The 18,151-nt window shown below is 40.4% G+C and overlaps 2 protein-coding genes across 3 annotated transcripts; both read left to right on the plus strand.

The window, feature by feature from the left end:
• Nucleotides 1-177: 177 nt before the first annotated feature.
• Nucleotides 178-10,309, plus strand: LOC136943194 (evC complex member EVC). Of its 2 annotated transcripts, XM_067236443.1 has the most exons (20): nucleotides 178-495; nucleotides 1,197-1,310; nucleotides 1,479-1,565; nucleotides 1,893-2,107; nucleotides 2,289-2,373; nucleotides 2,643-2,741; nucleotides 2,886-3,026; nucleotides 3,292-3,453; nucleotides 3,775-3,991; nucleotides 4,548-4,696; nucleotides 4,912-5,010; nucleotides 6,067-6,279; nucleotides 6,432-6,541; nucleotides 7,656-7,866; nucleotides 8,026-8,250; nucleotides 8,510-8,645; nucleotides 8,726-8,828; nucleotides 9,141-9,252; nucleotides 9,702-9,792; nucleotides 9,949-10,309. In XM_067236443.1, the coding sequence occupies exons 1-20, from the start codon at nucleotides 316-318 to the stop codon at nucleotides 10,020-10,022; spliced, it is 2,823 nt and encodes a 940-aa protein (XP_067092544.1). In that variant the 5' UTR covers nucleotides 178-315; the 3' UTR covers nucleotides 10,023-10,309. The 2 variants fall into 2 exon arrangements, with proteins under 2 accessions (XP_067092544.1, XP_067092551.1); XM_067236450.1 differs by lacking the exon at nucleotides 178-495 and having other exon boundaries at nucleotides 1,213-1,254.
• Nucleotides 10,310-11,884: 1,575 nt separating this feature from the next.
• On the plus strand, nucleotides 11,885-17,448 carry LOC136946042 (major intrinsically disordered Notch2-binding receptor 1-like). The gene is made up of 3 exons (XM_067240223.1): nucleotides 11,885-14,031; nucleotides 14,845-15,036; nucleotides 15,839-17,448. The coding sequence occupies exons 1-3, from the start codon at nucleotides 12,010-12,012 to the stop codon at nucleotides 16,031-16,033; spliced, it is 2,409 nt and encodes an 802-aa protein (XP_067096324.1). The 5' UTR covers nucleotides 11,885-12,009; the 3' UTR covers nucleotides 16,034-17,448.
• Nucleotides 17,449-18,151: the final 703 nt, after the last annotated feature.

The raw sequence follows: 18,151 nt of genomic DNA on the forward strand, positions 1-18,151 counted from the left end.
TCCTTTAGGGGACGTTCACAAAACTTTTGGGAGAAAGGAGTAGCTCCACCCACGATCATGGCGTGCGCATTCTGAAAACTCTTTGTCGATTGGTTGAACTCGCAGTCTGACGAACGATGTAAAGTTCTTGTTCTTGTCCGCTGTATTTTGATTTAGGCCACAGTTATTATCATTGATCTCAGGTAGGCATATGCTCTACAAGCGGAAACAACTTTAACACTTTTTGCTGGAATTGTTTTTCTTTTCCCTTCTGCAGTAAAGGAACCTTCATGCTTTATGTTCTCTACTCACTTATCGCTTGGGAGTTATTAAACAATGACCGAACCGGAGTCGTATGCGGAATGTCCCAGTGATGTTCTGGTTTATTTTTCGGAATCATTGCACATCTTCACCGGACTGTTAACAGTTGCAACTGTATGTGGCGGATTTTTAGGAATTGTTGCTGCAGCCCTTCTCTATGTGTTTTGCCTGAAGCCAATACTGATAACTGGACAAGTAAGTTAAAAACCCTTGTGTTATCTTCGGGTCATTCTGACCCGAATCATTCATTGTGACCCACCGTTGTATTGCGACAACTTTACCGCATTCAAAAACAAAGTGAAGCATTTTCTTTTAACCGGTGGGCTGTCTCAGACCCCCCACATTGCGAAGGTTAAAAGACAATTATTTTAATTTGTTTTTGTATTGGGTAAAATTGGGTAAACACAACGATGGTTCGTTATGAACCTTTGGGTCATGTGACCCGAAGGCAGCACAAGGGTTAAGAAATAAAACGGGTGAATACTACCTACCTCAAGCTCCCTCAACTGGAATAGGACTTCACATTTAGGATCGTATCTTATAGCTTTTAAGTTATCCAAGGCATTCGTTTTAATACAAAATACGAAACAATGTCGATAACATAATAGCACTGCACATTCCCCGGAGTTTATCGTTTATAAAACACGATTTGCAAAACATGTGAAAGCATATGGGTGTTTACCAACTTAGCTTTTGTTTTGCAATAGGTTACATTTTGTCTAGTTGTTTATCAATTGGCTATTTGGGGCAATTCCCCAAGGGCAGATTTGTTCAAGCAGATAGTAACATAGGTGTTATAGGCATGTATTCAAAGTAATGTTTTCTATTAAATGAAACAAATCATTACGTTATACTTCAACTGGACCACAGTTTACACACAAATCCTTTACTTTTAGAGTTATGATGCCAGGAGATTGTTTGAGACAGATGACCTGGCCTGTGACAACAATCAAAGTGAGTGTGTCAGCACCGGTAAAATAGGAATTCAGAGTGGCACTATCAGTGACAAAGTAAGTAATTTTATTGTGAAATAGTATATGGGTGTAAAATGTTTGCCTACATTATTCCAATGTTTTGGGTATTTATTAATGATAAGATGATGATTTACATGTGCGGGAATATACATGTGCAAAATTATGTGGTCAAGTAAACATTCATATGGTTAATACATTTTCTAGGAGAAGAAGCAACCACCCATGAACAGTGATGTGGCTGCTTTTGCATCAAGAGCGAAGGTGGTGTACCCCATCAACCAGAAATATAGAGTAAGACTAATAAAATATTGTACATTTTCTTCTTGATTGTACATTGCAGTTGTAGCTTTATTTTCACATTATTTATAACATTAGCCTACATGTCACCACCATAAAACTAAATTGCATGCTAAATGGTATATACTGTAACAGTAATTATTGTCGAAATTACATAAATGTCCACCAGTTACATGTTTTCATCCACCTGTTAACATCCACCAACTACTAGCCCATTAAATAACAGCATGCTCAATTTGCATAAGGATCAGTTACAGGTCCCCAACTTAATAGGTCACCTTTGCTTTGGTTCAAAATACATTAACATGGTTTAAATGACAGCCCTTAGCAGACGGAGCCTCCAATCCCTCACTACATGAACATTCCAAGGTGCCAAACCTCCCAAACGGGAAGTCGTCTTCCTCGTCCAGTGGCGAATCACTGAGCCAGGATCAGGACAACGACAGTCAGTTCATCTCGTCCCTCTTTTCCAAGAGCCTACAGAATGAGAACTTTACCAGGGTTACCCACTACCCACACACACTTTTTCAGTCTGGGTGAGTTGTAAGATGACTGATGTCCACATTATTTTTCACCCCCGTTGATTATGTTTCTTCCCTAGCCATTGAGAATTGTAGTTTTGGTCCAGGCCAGCTCTAACATTTTAAATTTTTGTCTTGTTCTTAATGACAAGTACAGTATGACCACGAATTGAATACAAATGTATGCCTGTTGCAGTTTTGAAGCCAGAATCAGTCTCTATTGCTTGGCCCTTCAAGACATCCAACAAAAGTGCTCCCAGGTCCAAGAAGAAAAACATTTGGTGGGTTAACTATTTATGACAAAATAATAATTTCACGTGCAATTGCATTAGCTTCAGGATTTACTTTAATATTAGTTTAGGATTATGTCAAGACTGAATAAATGAGAAATTAGTACTTTTTCAAAATGTCATTGTTTGTGTGAATTGTTGAGAATACTTTCTTTGAAAATTATTTTATTTAAGATTTAATTGTCATTGCAATATATACAATCTTATTACTATGTGTTGATGAGAGATAACATGAGCTTTATCTTTGTTTATAATTATAGGTATTTCTCCAAACTCTCAAAATTATATTCAGTCGTCATTTCCCCAGGGATAAAAAGGACAGAGATTTCTTCACCAATGTTCTTCTCAGACAGGAAAAGGTGAAATGTTTTGTATATCTTTATAAAATAGTAGTCACTATTCACTGGCACTCTTCATCTTGACCTATCTTTTAAAACTGCCATAAGGATCATATAAGTTTGGTAACAGGAGTTTCTTTTTTTGGTATCGGTATATAACTGCAGGAACTTGAAGAACTGAAAAAGCAGCAATTCTCAAGAGTGTTTGTCTGTGAGAGACACAAAGAAATTAGCTCAGCAGCTCCTTGTACCTTGGAAGAGATGGAAAGAACCCAGAAAGACATATTGGAACATGGGCTTCAAATGGTAACTACAAGAACTTTCTGCTGTGGTGATACGGCAAATAACTTAGTCAGTTGTGGAAAACAACCGTGTACTTATGCAACTATGTCAGCAATGACCAATATTGTGTATATGCACTGTACCATGTTATACATCAGATTTATAAGATACAGCTTTTGCTTAGTTTAATTTTACCTATTTAAATTGTGTCTGTTGTGCTTTCAATGTTAGTAATTTTTAAGATCTGTTTGTGGGTACCCTAAAGGAGATTTTCTGACGTTTTACCTAGGCAAAGGGCTTCAGTAAGCAGATAGTGGGTCTGTGCCAGAATTTGCTGGGAAGAACAAGTGTACTTCCAGAAGACAATGCCAATGAGACCATCCAGTCCCTCATTCAGTGTCTCAAAATGGTTGAAAATAATCTTACCGAGACTCAGGCTTCAAACATTGAGGTGAGATGAAGGATATTATAAATGTGTTGAGGGCCTTTTAAGGTTTTCATTCTGTAAAAAATAGTATAAGTTCTCAGCACCATGATAATATCTTTCAAATGGTTAAAATGTGTTTTTTGTCATGGAGTTTGATAGATGAGAACCCTGCAGTGTATGTAAAATGTGACAAATTAAATTCTGCAGTGTTCAGTCTGGGTCCAGTTTTGTGTACTTTTTACATTAACAATATAGGAATGCATGTAAAAAGTTACATTTGTAATGATTTGTATTAAGTAACAACTTCTGTCAATTGCAATTCCTTTTAATGCTCCTGCTTCTCAGAAAATTCAGGAAAAACTGCTATGGTGGGAGGAGCTTACAGGCCTGCTGCAATCCCAGCCTGCCTTGCTCAGACAGGAAGTAGCCCTGAGGCAGATCCTGGTGGCCAGAAGCCTGGAACAACTGACCAGTGATGGACACCTGACCTTTGCCCTCATGGAAAAGACTCTCTCTGACCTGCAGTGTGCTCTAACAGAGGGGCTACAACAGTGCAGCGAAGGTGACCTTTATTGTGTTTAATAGACTTCATACAGAGTACAACTTCCTTGCACTTGATTCTATTCTGAAAACGAGACACATTCACTTAAATGGTCCTTTTTTATGTCTAATATTACTAAATGTAAACAATATCACACAAAAACGTCCACCAGTGAGAGTGGATGTCAAGGTATGGAGGCTCATATTCTAATTTGTGATCTGTCATCTCTAAACAAAGCACTAACAAACCATTTATAAACAAAGGGACAATAAGTGGCCTAGATCCAAACTTAAAATGAACTGCTTTCTAAAAATAGACAATTTTCCAGGATCCATCTTTTCATTACTAAAAAGATCCAAATCACACCTCAACAGCAGTAAATGTTACTACATCCCTAGAATTATTACCAAAATATACCCTATCATATAGTGATATGGTTAAAGCCAAATAAGATTGATGTATTGATTACATATTCATGTCGTGTGGATTGCTTTGTGAAGGCACAGGGAAGTGGTATTATCTAAAACTATTTTAATGCCATACCTAACCACTGACAGATTAACCCTTTTTGGAACAGAGTGCGGGAGGCAGACTAAAGAGCTTGTCAGCGAGAAGTGCAGAAGGTTTGACTTGAAGAAGAAGAAACTGCATAGAACTCATAAAAGGGAGAAAAGCAGTGTCCTGGATTCTGCTTTGACCTACAGCAACCCGCAGCAGTTTGTGAAGGTTGTCTTTTTACTTAATGTACTATACTGTACATTATGGAATTTGTATTTTTTCCCCCTCACATATGTGTAGTGGATGTACACATAACTGTACTGTTCTGTTTGATGATTGCTACACATATTACCAAACGAAACAGTCCTGTTTGTCTAAGGATAGAATCATCTGATTTCATCCTAGTTGTAACCTCATGCTGTCATCCATGACCTCCAATCTAGGCATATGAAGAGCTGCTTGTGAGACAGGGGAAACAGAGCGGTGACCTAGAGCTTCAGCAGGATGGGAGGGTGGCTGAGGTAGCATGTGAACTTTGGAGGGTAAGTCATAATCAATAATTGAGAGTAGAGATGTGTTTCCTTCCAGGATTTCTTTGGGAATAATGTTACCATAAATTATGAGACCACTGAATGGGTGATGATTTCTATGAGTTTAAAGTGTCAAGTTTCAAGACATAGTTTGTTAAATAGAGTTACCGAATAAATTAAAGAATTTGGGGTTTGACATAAGTATGAATTTGTATAGGTGCATGTTACGTACGATGTTATAGGTAACCGTGTTCGACGTTAAATACTATACCAGCGAATAGGTCAACGGTGTAGTAGCGCACAAGCAATGCAAACTGGGTCTTAAGGACGGGTTATGTACATTTATTATTACAAATACAAATAGACAAGGGACACAAAACAAGACACGGAGAAGGGACTATGAGGGATTCCCGACGACAAACAAGTGCACTATGCTAAGGACCGAACCGGCCCTGTTGGAAAACCACTGACTACCTACTCACATTGCAATTCTAACCTGACGACTCTATGCTCTAGGTTACAAAGGGCGCTCCTAAACTACTGTACATAACATAAGTTACCTACGTGTTGAGGAGTATACCCATGGGTCTCTACACTATCTCCATTCTCCTGTTTAACACATCTGGACAAAACAGCTGCCCAGTGTGACTCCCGCCTTCCCACTCATACGCCAGAACACAACATGACATTTATAACGCGATGACAGTGCCTAATTGGCCTGATTAGACACAACCACGCCAGTTCCGGAACAACAACATCGGGGTGCGCACACCGACGTCATCACCGTCACAGGAACACACAGGAACATCTAGAACACAGAGACAAGACATACACAAGGCAACGACACACCCACACCCTACAGGTAGGAGTGGGAGTCATAACAGTGCACAAAATTACTATTAGATTCAAATTTTATATGTGAGAACTGCTGAGCAGCACGACTACAACTTCATACACTTAATGTAGCTCTAAAAGTGAGCACATCCAAATGTGTCCCTGGGACAGTATGCATTCTCATAATATGCTTCTCATATAGCATCATTTTATTAATATTATTTTCTTTTCCAGAGACTCCACTTCACTTGGTCAAAGAAGCTGGAGGAACTAGCCAAGGAGATCACCCTGACTGCTCTTATCGCTCAGTCACAGCTCTCTACAGACCAGTGTGAGAAGCTATGGCAAGATCTAGATCGTGACCTGATTTCACAGCAACAGGTAGCCAGATCCACTACCAAACTGCAACTGGAGGGCCTGAGAGCTCAACTGGCACAAGATGGACAGGTAGTTACATAGTGACTACAATCTAATGAGAACCATTAACTTAACTTAAGTTATTGTGTGGTGTGTTTTTCTGTGTTCAATAAATGTCTGATTTCCATGTATTCTGTTGAGAAAATTCCAGCACTTATTTTGTATTTTGTTATTCTGACCAGCTGTGGTGTGAAGAAGCCACCCTGGCTCTAGCTTGTGTCAAACATCTGGGAGAACAGCAGATGAAGATCCTCAAAGGAATGGTGGTGAGACAGTACTCTGCAGTTAGCAGGTGAGATGGGGAGACATCTAGTAGCTAGTAGGTAGAAATATATCACCAAAAAAACAGACTGGGTGCATCAAGGGCTGGAAAGGCACCGCGGTACCAGTTAAGGCTCTGGGATACAAGGTAAGGCATTGGTGTAACGCAAAATTTTAAGGCAATTAATCTGGATGTCGCGAGACCGGCTACACCATGTGAATGGAATAATTGCATTATTGAGTTAGTGGCTTGTACCTTTAACTAATCAGTTGTCTGACACTACAAAATGAGGGTCTGTGTGCAAAGATGTGTGAGGCTAACTATGTAGGGACAAGACATCCTAAATTCACGAGGCTGAGATGGAATCGGAAAGACATTTTCATGCAGCCAATTATTTCTATTGCAACTTGGGACGTTGATAGCATTGATTGAATGCGTATTGTCTTGAAGGGGGACGATGTACAGGATGGCATGGTGAGACAGGTCTTAATTTTATCACCCTTTTATCAGCGACCCGTACAGAGCTTTGCTCTGGTTAGTTACAAACGTTGTAATATAAAAGACTCTTGTGCTGAGCTAAGGGAATACAGTAGATAAGAGTAACTTAACTTCTTGCATGGCAAACAACCTAAACATTTACGCACCAGAAACCGTTGCGATTTTACATGGCTGATAGCTCTATAAATAAATTAGTTCTTGGTTGACTGAATGATGGCCTACAGTATATTCCAATTGTGTCTTTGGAAATAAATTACAATCGCTGATGAAGAGGCATGTTTGAAAGAGGAGAAGCACTGTCCTAATGCAGCGCTCCTCCATCAGACAGCTCCTCCCGACACACCAGTAACTTTCAACGCCTACTTTCTGGGACTTTGAGGAATGTACGCAAATGCACCTGAGGTGGCATGAAAAATATTGAATCCTCGGAGTGTGACTAATTTGACAGCTGCTAAGACAAAAGCAGTAGCAAAATGTTGCCCTTGATATTCTGGGAATCTGTATGAATGCATGTTTTGGCCTATTGATATTTACAGAAATGTGATCATATAAATGTTCTTGAGGTAACCATTAACATTGGTATCATATCATTTTACTTAAATTGTACAAATGTAAGATTTTAACGTAAAATGTTTGTATTTCCCAGCCAAACTGGCATGATGATAGAAGAGAAACAGCACATCCTACTGGCAGCCGTACAGAGGCACTTTGTGGCAAGACAATTTGGTTTGGGAATCCTGAAGGAGATGAGGCTGTCCAAGCTCAAAGTCCTCTTGCATAGTGACTTTAAAACATTGGTATTGGAAGACCATAGAATCCAGTCTACTATGGGCCCACCAGCCAAAAATCAACACAAGGTATGAAAACACAAAAAGTACACACTTTACACTAAATAAAACTCCTACATGTTAAGTGGCTCTTAAGCCAGTGCCACAGAGACCTGAAGAGAGTGGTCAGTGCTAGTTTAACTGCAATTGTTAAATCACACTGACCTCATTTGTGATTCTCCTGCACAGGACATCTATGCCAGTTTTGCGGAGAGACACCTGGGCCCCGAGACCCATCTTATCGGTCAGAGCTTCCAGCAGGAGTTCCTATCAGAGCTGGAGACGGGGGCAGAGCTTCTACAGAGCAGCGCTCAACTGCTGGTGGGTTACGCCCTTAGCCATCACATCTGGAAGATGATGGAGGCCAGACAGACTAACATTCAGCCCATTCCACAAACTGACGAAGGCAGAAAGGTAACCTTTGGATTAATATGTCTTTTACTACTTTTACACAGGTCTTAACATCCAATTCAACTGTTGACAACCAAAAGGACTTGGAAAGTTTACTTTGTTTATGTTACTGCTTAGTCCTGTCCGATCCTCTCCAATGTTAGAGCAGATGTTAAGTTGGCTTAATGTGGGTTTAGACTTGTGAGAAAATTGTCATGAACGCACATCAGTGCACCATCAGTTCTGTACACAATAGTAAACATATTTCACTCTTTCCATTTAGTGTAATTTAATAGAGTTGGCCTTGGAGAGTGTCTACTTAACCAAAGATTCCCTAAGCTCTCTGGTCCAGGAATACTACTCCAAGATACAAGAGTTAACTAAGGACCTAGAAAAGGACCATAGTGCCAGTACTGCAGGTATGTTTAGTCAGAAAAAAACAAATGTGTTTGAAGTTATTTTCAATTCTTATTCTAAAGTAGATTTTTTATTTATACAGAGGTGTGTGAGAGACATGAGAGCAGCTCTCATCTGAACAAGACTCTGCTAAAGGAGCTGGCCAACTGGGGGAAGAAGCCCACATCGTATGAGTTTAAACAAAGGTATTGAACAGCATATTGAGAGCTGTGCCACTGGTTTATTCCTTAATCTCTCACACTCACTCTCACACACACACACACACACTCACAAAAGCTGAAACAAAATTGTGTGTGATGTCTGCAAATGTAAGTAGCCTATTTGATACATAGATTTGATTTCTACAAAAAATAAAAAATAAATGGATCAAACAATTAGAAGCCAAGCCCCAGTGTCATAATATTAAGCAAATATCCATGACTGGTCTATGCATGCCTTTGTACAACTAAAGTTACTACAAGCAAGTGACTAACTGCTCGGAATTGTTTGAATTTAAGGGTTGAATTCCATAAGCGGAAGATGTTGGAAATGTACAACTTGGATGGAACTCAATGGAGGAAGAAACTGTTCCAGGATCAAACCCTGGAGAAAGTAAAAGAGCAATTACAAGTAAGCATCTCATAGTAGACCTTGAATCTAAATTGTGGCTTATCAAGCCCAACTATTTGATTGAGGGATACAAAGAAAACATTGTATTTTTATATTATTTCTGTCTTCCCCCCCAAAAAATCATAAACCCAGCTCTTGGGGATGTCTGTGGGCTACAGACATTAGGCAGTTATTACATGGAAAGGACATTAGTATTCAGTGTCATCACTTCATTGTACTTAATATTAAACTGTCAATCGACTATAGGTGCTAAAAATATTATTATGTACAAAAAGAGTGAAACAGTTGTATCCGATATGTAAGAAAGTAAAGCTGACAGTCAGCACCTCAGTTATTTCAAATTCAGAGTGCATAGCCATGCATAGTTTCAGCTAACATATGGAATGGCTACAGTTTACATACTGCCATACTCATTTTCACGTTTTTGCATGTTACTTTTGCTCCAACAGGAGGCAGAAGAGGCTTTCATTGCTAAACTTGCTGCCCACGCCAGGGTGCATCTATCCAGCAATGAGCTCAACACTGCAGATGATAATACAGGTATGGATTCATAAATATCACATACGCTATTTTCATTCATTACATGTCTGTATTTCAGACCACTGTGTTGATTAACTTAACCTTATTCAATACGTTAGTAGTTATGAAATACTGAAAGCATGTGTGTAAATATTGATTGAGGTTTCTTTGTTGCAGGGGAGGAGTGTTCAACATTTAATCCGTTGCTAAATCCAATGTTGAATCCAGCACTGAATCCAATGTTGACTTGAATCCAACATGAAATCCAAGGCTTGTGAATCTGTGCTAAATTGAAATTCTTGCACTAATATTCACATAGTTATTAGGTGTATCTTAAACCTGTTCTTTCCAGTATCCTTGTGTGCATGTAATGTGTCTGTAATATGATTCCAGTTCAACCCTCACTTTACATAAAATAACACACAGAATGTACATGAACCTGAAAGTAATCTTATGCTACATGTATATGTTTTGTTTTTGGGTTGTGTAGTTAAATTGTTCATTCAGGGTTAAAAATGAAACATATATTGAAAAGTCATACCCTAAGCTTTGTCCTATTTGTTAATTGGTCTGTTCAGTATCATGGGATTTTGACTGATGATCTATAATCTAATACAATATATGTTCCAATGGTATTTTGACGTTTTCTAAAGTAAATGTCACTTTTGGATTTGCTCCCACAAACTTTGTTACGTCTGAGCACACATTTATTTTTTTAGTTAATGTTTGAATCCCTCATCCCTTAATAACCTCCCAGCATCAACAGACTGTAAAGTATTGCCCTCAGTTTTCATGTTCTTTCTTATTTCATCCTTCATTCTATTGATTCCCAAAACATTTCCATTACAGTTTGATTGATCAATTACTCTGAAAGGTGAACGGGAGATGTTGACTGTCTGAGAGCAACTACTCAGGGATAAAAGCATTGCTTTCCTTTGGTCTAATGGAGTTTTAAGTATGGGCTTTTATGGGTGATAATGTAAGCTAATGGTGACAGGTCCAAGAGGATTGACTGGTACAATATCAAGTCATTCTGGCCTTCTGGTTTCCTGTCAAGCTAGAAGCTTCAATTAGCAATACATCCATTTTTAATCTGTTTTAACATACAAAAACATCTTGTCATCCATCACCTTGAAAAAGTCCCCTTCCCGTACTTTTCTCTAGCCAAGCGTGCGGCCATACTCCATTCTTGTCTTATAAATATGATCATACTGTACAGAGTAGTCAAATTATTTGTTCATGTATTTCTTTTTTTTCTATCAATGGATGCTGTTTGCAAGTCCCTTATGGGACTGCAGGGACTTATGTGAGAAGATGACCTGGATTCTAATTTTCTCTTCTCTGCATGGGCTGTAGGCTAGCTGCTGGTTTCAACCTACACCGTGAGAAACAATTCAGATACGGATGATTAGATTTCTTTGATGGAAGATTGTCTCGTTATGATCCACAGGAATACCATTTTCTCCTTCATTAGTGAGACAGACACAGACGCAGCTGTTTTAGTTCTACTCTTGTTTAAAGAAAAGCTGGAAGGTGAGTTTGGTGTTGTATGCAGTGTAAGAAATCAAATATCAATAATATAATTTACGAATATTTTCTATATCGTCTACCCTTGTGCCTAGTGCTTTTTGAGCGCTGAAGAGTCGCTCTAGTGAGTATTAGTTTAGCTCAGTGAAGTGCGTCTATTATTAAGCAATCCCCTGAATTTAATATGCCTCCACTTGTTTGAACATGGGTTTAAAACGTTAATAAACAGTTGGCTAATAAAAGTTCATTTTAGGCTAAGTCTTTCCGTTTGATTTGATTTGGTTCTGACCGAGACAAGTTCTGTTGGATAGGTTAGGCTTGCGCATGACGTGCCCAGTGCTTCTCCGTCACATCATGGTCAGTTATTTTAAGGCCTAAAATAAGGTCGCTTGCATTATGGTACCCCCATTAAAGAGCGTCTCTACTCTGTGATAATTTCTGTCTAATTTAAGTTCGAGAAGATACGAAATACAAATTTTACTCTGGTGCTTAAAATCTAATAAGGCTACACACAAATGTTGATTACATTTTCAATCAAGAAAAATCAAACATTGACATGCTACATGTTTATTATTATTAGCATTTAAAATTTTCAGTTGTTTTGGCAATTAACATTTGAAGAAAAGAATCCTTACATTTACAACAAATTTTCTAAAGTATGCATGGTCCTTAGTGTTCTGAGATGTTTTTGGTCTCTGTTTTAGGTCAACAATGGCCAACTTGCAACAGGAGTACCCACTGGTTCTGTTGGGAATTCTGGAGGAACTGGCCAACATGCGCCATTGGCTGTCCTTCCAGGACTTGTGTCGGATGGTCAGCACTCGCTTTGACTTGGAGCATCTTGTTGAACTCAGGAGTCTGCTATTCTCTGCAGCTTGTCGTGATTCCTGCTTCCCCGCCACCCTCTTCAGAGACAGGGTCACAACAAGAGGGTTGGGGCTTTCCCCCATAGGCGTGGCTGCCGACATCGTCACTATTTTCAACCTCATCCAAATGACGGGCAGTGCTGGCATTGAGACCCATCCAATGAGATCACATCTCATCCTTCCTGTCGACCAATCACCAGGGCCATCTTTGCCTGGTGCTGATGATCTAAGATTTGCAGGACAATATTGGACACGTGCCCACTCAGACTCAGGGAGTAGGACTATTGACCAGCGCATGCTCTTTCCTAAATTCAATTACTCAGTCCGCAAGCGTGGTAGTCTACCTCCCGATCCCATATCTCTGGTGTCTTCCCCTCCAGCCCGAGCTAGGGCTGTTTCGTTTGACTGGCCTCACAATACCCCACTATTTTCCAGTGGCAGGGTTCCAGGGCAAGCTATGCAGAGTATCTATCTTCCACTGGAGACAGACAGTGAATCTTCCACCCAGGATTCGCTCAGTGGGGACTCTGCCCCCAAGGATGTCTTTGAAACAGGACCGGAGGGGTCCTGTGTGAAGAGAAGAGACATCTTCAAGAAGGACTTCCATAACCAGTCGCCACTTATTCCCCAAGTGACTATCAGTAGCGATTCTCCAAGTCCAAGAGGAGGCGATGAAAAATTGTTTACCAACCACAGCTTTGAGGTGCTCACCAACCCATATCCGTCACCCACAGCCGATCGTCCTTCACCAGAGCGTCGTGCCAAGCATGAAAGCTTCGATGACCTACAAGACTCCACCTATTTTGGCCCAGCAGGCACCCCAGAGTGGTCTACTGTCCATCTTCAACCCCCCAGAAGCCAAAAGACAATATGGACTGAAAAGAGTATGAGTGTGGATAGTAATGTTGGTTCAAGGCAAGCCATGTTGGATTCCAATCAGTCCCATCCCAGTCGGTCCACCCCAACCCTCAACCCAGGGGTATCTTCTGGTCGAGTGAGGCGTGGGAAATATGGGGAAGATGAGGTGGTTGCAAGCAAAGGGACCCAAACGGACCCTCCAGACCCTCGCAGACTTCGTAGCTTGGTCCATGCTGACCGCCTCTCCTTCATGACCTCTCTCGATGACCCTGACATGATGTGCGAAGACGACATCAGCGCAATCTTCCGCTTCTTGGATGATATGAGTGTGTGTGGTTCTACAGGGGTCCTGCATCCCCATGATGGAGGAGGGGGGCCCGCCAGCCAGGACACTCATGAGGCGAGGCGTGGGCGGCTCGGCCAGCTGCAGAGGCTTTTCCACTCCTTGGAAAGCAGCGACGATGGCGTGAAAGCCAGCGTGTGTAAGTTGCTTCTACGCATGAGCCAGATCGAACGTCAGTTGGAATCCCTGTCCGAGGTCAAGGCCGAAATATCCCAGGTACTCTCCGCGCTTCGCCGTCTTGATGAGAAAATCCAAGACCCTAGTATGATAGCCGGAGCTGGAGTCAGGGGCCGGTGGCTGGGACCACCTAGTGCTGGACTATCCTCCATGGGTAGCCCCCTGGTATCCCCTGATACAGAGTCTTCGGAGCCTCAGCCTCTCTCAGTCTCTGGACATCTGTTTCCAGGAACTAGCAGTGGAAGTCTGGATTGGAACAAGTGGAATGTGAGTGGTGAACAGAAGGAAGATAGTGGGGGTCAAAATGACATTAAAGGTGGGAAAGGAGGTAAAAAGGGAATACTTTCACGCCGTGCCTCCAAATCTCAGTCTGAAGAGAAGAGCGTTGTGGATTCCAAATGGCCAAGCGTGTCAAATTCTGCAAGGGATTGGGCAGTGTCATTTTCAAAGAATAAAGACGGAAAGGCAAATCATGGAAAAACTGGACAGGTACTCTTTTCTCTTTACTTTGGTCTGAAATTGTATTTGTCATCTGTCTTAATGTATATTCAATAGTTTTCTCTTATTTAAAATAATGTGAGTATAGTAGATAGAACCAGTGGCGCGGGAAGGGGGGTGCTGAGGGTGCTGCAGCACCCCCTAGATGCAGGAAGGAAAAAATTTATAGAGGTGTTAGTATTTTTTTTAATTAAATATATATATATGTTAAAACTACATAATAAACAATTTTGCTTTGGGGAAGAAAATAGACGTGGTAAAAATGTGTTTGCTAGTTTTTAGCTATCACAGGCATGCATCTTGCTATATGGGGTCACTGAAGTTGTTACTTGCTAACGGATAAAGAAGAACGTGAACGAACATGGGCCAATTAGAACTTTTTGTGTGTGAGCGAGCACTAGTGAGCGAGAGACCGAGTGTTCATGTTCATGTCCGAGTTTTTATTTTACATATGCAACATATATATATATATATGCTTATTTTTTCCCCATGCAAATACTGTAGCCCTAGATTATAGACAGTACCTCAGCTCCCCCACTCAAAATACCTTCCTGCGCGCCTGGATAGAACTTTATAATTTTAACCCACAGCAAGACTTATTTACTTTTTTTCTCTTTACCCCACAGTCTACTACATTTAGATTTTCCTGAAATACAATAGCCTTGCCTCCTGTTTTCTGTTGAAATGAATTTGATTGAAGTGGTAAAGCTCATGTTATCGATTTCCTTAGAGAGGAAGGAGTGAGGATGCTTTTGATTAAAATCAAACAGACCCCTCCTAACCCTGAACTGTCCCTCGATATAGGTGGAACAAACAACCAGTACCTCCAACCTGCTGCCCTCAAAACCCTCCCACTTGGTGGAACAGGTATTCAACTCTGCCCTCTTTCGCCAGAAGGGGGGTGGCTTAACCTCTGGTTTCATCAATGACCCTCGACTGGCTGAAGGAGGACCAGTATGGACTGTGGGGGAGAGGATATCACCTTTAGACCTGCAGGTGGAGTACACCTGTTTAAACAAACATGCTCTGTCTTAGCTTGCATCTAGGCGTACTGAAAGGGGTGCCCTAAAAGTTTTTATTGAAAAGCATTTCTACATACATAGTCATTCTGATGTCAAACGTTATCAGTTGGAGTTGAGTGTAAAATGGATTCCATATAGAAATCTAAAGTGAGATGCATCTTGATGTAAAATAGTCATCATATTGCAACTGAGCTCTGTATGCATTACTACAGTAGGTTTGTGAAACAATGGCTATGACTATGACCATGGAAGTCTGTGAAGCTTCTGTAGCTGTGTTTTCTAGACTCTAAGATTGGGATGCTGAGTAATATAGATTAGACTGGTGACTACTGAGGTAAAGAATCAACTCATGTTTGTTTCTAATCCGAGTGGTCTACAGTATGTATCCTGATGTTATTTCTTCAACAGTGAACTAGCAAAATATGATATGTTTGGCTTCCTTTGGGTCCCCTTAGATATCCTCTCACTGCATCTTGTGCACTGCACATTGTCAACACAAAAGCTTCCTGCTCACCTACAAAGCGCTGTATAACTGGCCCTGGTCCCTTACATATCTCTGACCCCCGGGGCTGTGCCACCTCACTCTTCATCTGATCATTCTCAGACAGTGCCCTCACCACTGGTGCTAAGGCATTTGCTGAAACTAACCTCTGAAACACACTTCTCACGCACATCAGACACTGCACCTTTTTTAGTCAGTGAACAAATACTAAGAAATCCTTTATTTTAAAATGTATTTATGGGATTTGTTTGCCATGTTTTTGTCTCTCATACAGGCCCGGGAGTCTTTGAACCCCAACAATATGGATTTTTGGATGGAAGACATTTACACCCCAGGCTACGACGCACTGCTCAGACGCAAGGAGGCTGACCTTCGCAGAGCAAAAGTCTGCAAGGTGGGGGCACTTATCGCCACGGCCGTCACTATCATCTTAGTCATTGTCATCCCTCTCTGTACTATGAAGTCATGAGATGTTGACTGATCAAGAAACACAGACTTAATAATGATCAATTGATGCAGAAGTGTGTCCATGTACCCCTCATCTTGTAAAGGCAAGTGTGATTTTTGATGTATGCATATTCAACATGAAATGGGGTTTAAATATGAAATTGTATTATACCTGTACTTGTAAGTCACCAACATCTTCAGGTGAGAAGAGTCCAAACTCAATAGGTACACATTTGAGTTTTTCTTGTGACGGTAATTTAGATTTTATGTTCTCAAAACACCAAGTTAGTGAGATATGTAGAAATACATTCATAGATAGCAAAATATGGCTTATCTACAATTTTTTGTTTACAAATCTCTGAGAGCACAAACTTGGGTCTAGATTGTCTCTGACTTTGCACTTGTGTAAACATCATCCCTTGTTCTTGTATTTATTTTCTTAAGGGGATCAAACATCAAATTATGCAAATCGGAAAGAGGAATGGTTTTATCATTATTTTTATGTTTTTTTTTGGTATACAGATGCAGTTCTGCAAAACCTAAAATGTGTGCACTGTCTGACCTTGAATGGCTCATCCAAGCAACATTTAAAGCAAGTGCTTGAATAAAATATTTGATCTTGAATAAATAATGTATATTTGGGCAGGTGAAGTGTTATGGAATGATCATGTCTTTTCAGAATATTACTACACCACCTCTGTGCTGTTGTATATTTTTTTGGACTTGTGGAATAGAGGTGGGGCTTCTTCCATGAAGCACTCATCGAACCGGAGATTTTAGTCAAATTGATGTTTGGCTTGCACACACATCCAACCCAACTAGCATTGTTTTGCATGTATCCACACTTGGCCATAATACACATGATCCTACAACATGTGCAGTTGACATTCTTGAGGTGATGGTTGATGGTCTTTCCGGTGGTGCCACATTCCTGTCAAATGCAGCATGACTGACTTACACTGAACACAGTTAATGGAGGGGCAGAGTTTTCTTTTCTTTTAATTTGGGTCATGTGGTCATGAAAAACGGTGAAAACCATCTGGATATTTACATATAAACTTAGTTGAACTACAAAGTAATTAACTTTGAGTGCCATGGATATATTTTTTATTGAGTGAATGAGAAACAAGCATGTGATGTATTTAGCCTGCTTTTGTGCACTAAGACAAACAGGATGTGCAGGAATGGGGGGTCGAAAGCACTGCTTTGTCTAAAGTGGATATATGTCTGCAGTGGCTCCCTTGTGTCTAGATCCATTACCGTTATAATGGTGCTCCTGGAAGCCCCCAGCCTTGCAGTCAGCACAACTTATTAAAGCTAATGCCCCCAAAATATTTCCATGTCGGGATTCCCTTTCCCTCTCTCTAAACAACAGAAAATTTATTTCAGATGTTATACTTCTTTGTAGCAGTTTCTTCAGCACTTTTGTAAAGGCTACAATACACCATGTAATAAATAAATATACACAATTATATATGGGAATTATATTTCTTCACTTTCCAACAACATCTAAATCAATGATTCTTGAATGTCTTTAGCCAGAATACATTTGTAATGTGAAAACATCTTAGGGTTGCCATTTTATACATTATTTAAAAAAATATATACAGTATATTCACATATTTAGGCCCTTAAAAACATTGTTAAGATATGATTTGGTTTTGTGTACTTACATTTATCTCGCTCTCATGTAAAGCTCCACTCAACTGTAGTTTAGACTTTTACTGTAACAACAGGACAGATCCTCCTGTACATGTAAGCAAGAGCAAGGATCTGCTTTTAGGAGCGTATGGTGTGCGGAGGATCATGAGTCAAGTTCGACTGCACACAAATTCCAAGCAATGGTCCAAGCTTAAATCACGTTTGGTAGCATGAAGTAAACCAAATCATTGTCCCCTACTGCTTGTTGATTTCAGTACACAATATATGGTTTGCTACACTAGGCCTATAGCCTGGGTGCCAGCCCAACTTAGCCCCGCCCACAAAAAAATGTTGTCGGGAAGTTGGGTCTGGGTCGCTAGTTTTGGGAAAAACTACAGGAGCTGTTCGGACCAATCAAATTGTCAGGGCGGGCTTTATACGATGATGGACAGATGATCAACAGTAACGTAATCAACCACGTCACCAAAGAGCGCTTGGG

The sequence above is a fragment of the Osmerus mordax genome, chromosome 1 (assembly GCF_038355195.1).
Source record: "Osmerus mordax isolate fOsmMor3 chromosome 1, fOsmMor3.pri, whole genome shotgun sequence".
Lineage (NCBI taxonomy): Eukaryota > Metazoa > Chordata > Actinopteri > Osmeriformes > Osmeridae > Osmerus > Osmerus mordax.

Coding starts and splice junctions, on each gene's coding strand:
- LOC136943194 (XM_067236443.1), top strand. CDS start 316: ATGACCGAACCGGAGTCGTATGCGGAATGTCCCAGTGATGTTCTGGTT. Junction 3,454..3,774: donor CTCAGGCTTCAAACATTGAG/GTGAGATGAAGG, acceptor CCTGCTTCTCAG/AAAATTCAGGAAAAACTGCT. Junction 8,251..8,509: donor AAACTGACGAAGGCAGAAAG/GTAACCTTTGGA, acceptor CTTTCCATTTAG/TGTAATTTAATAGAGTTGGC.
- LOC136946042 (XM_067240223.1), top strand. CDS start 12,010: ATGGCCAACTTGCAACAGGAGTACCCACTGGTTCTGTTGGGAATTCTG. Junction 14,032..14,844: donor ATCATGGAAAAACTGGACAG/GTACTCTTTTCT, acceptor CCCTCGATATAG/GTGGAACAAACAACCAGTAC. Junction 15,037..15,838: donor TATCACCTTTAGACCTGCAG/GTGGAGTACACC, acceptor TCTCTCATACAG/GCCCGGGAGTCTTTGAACCC.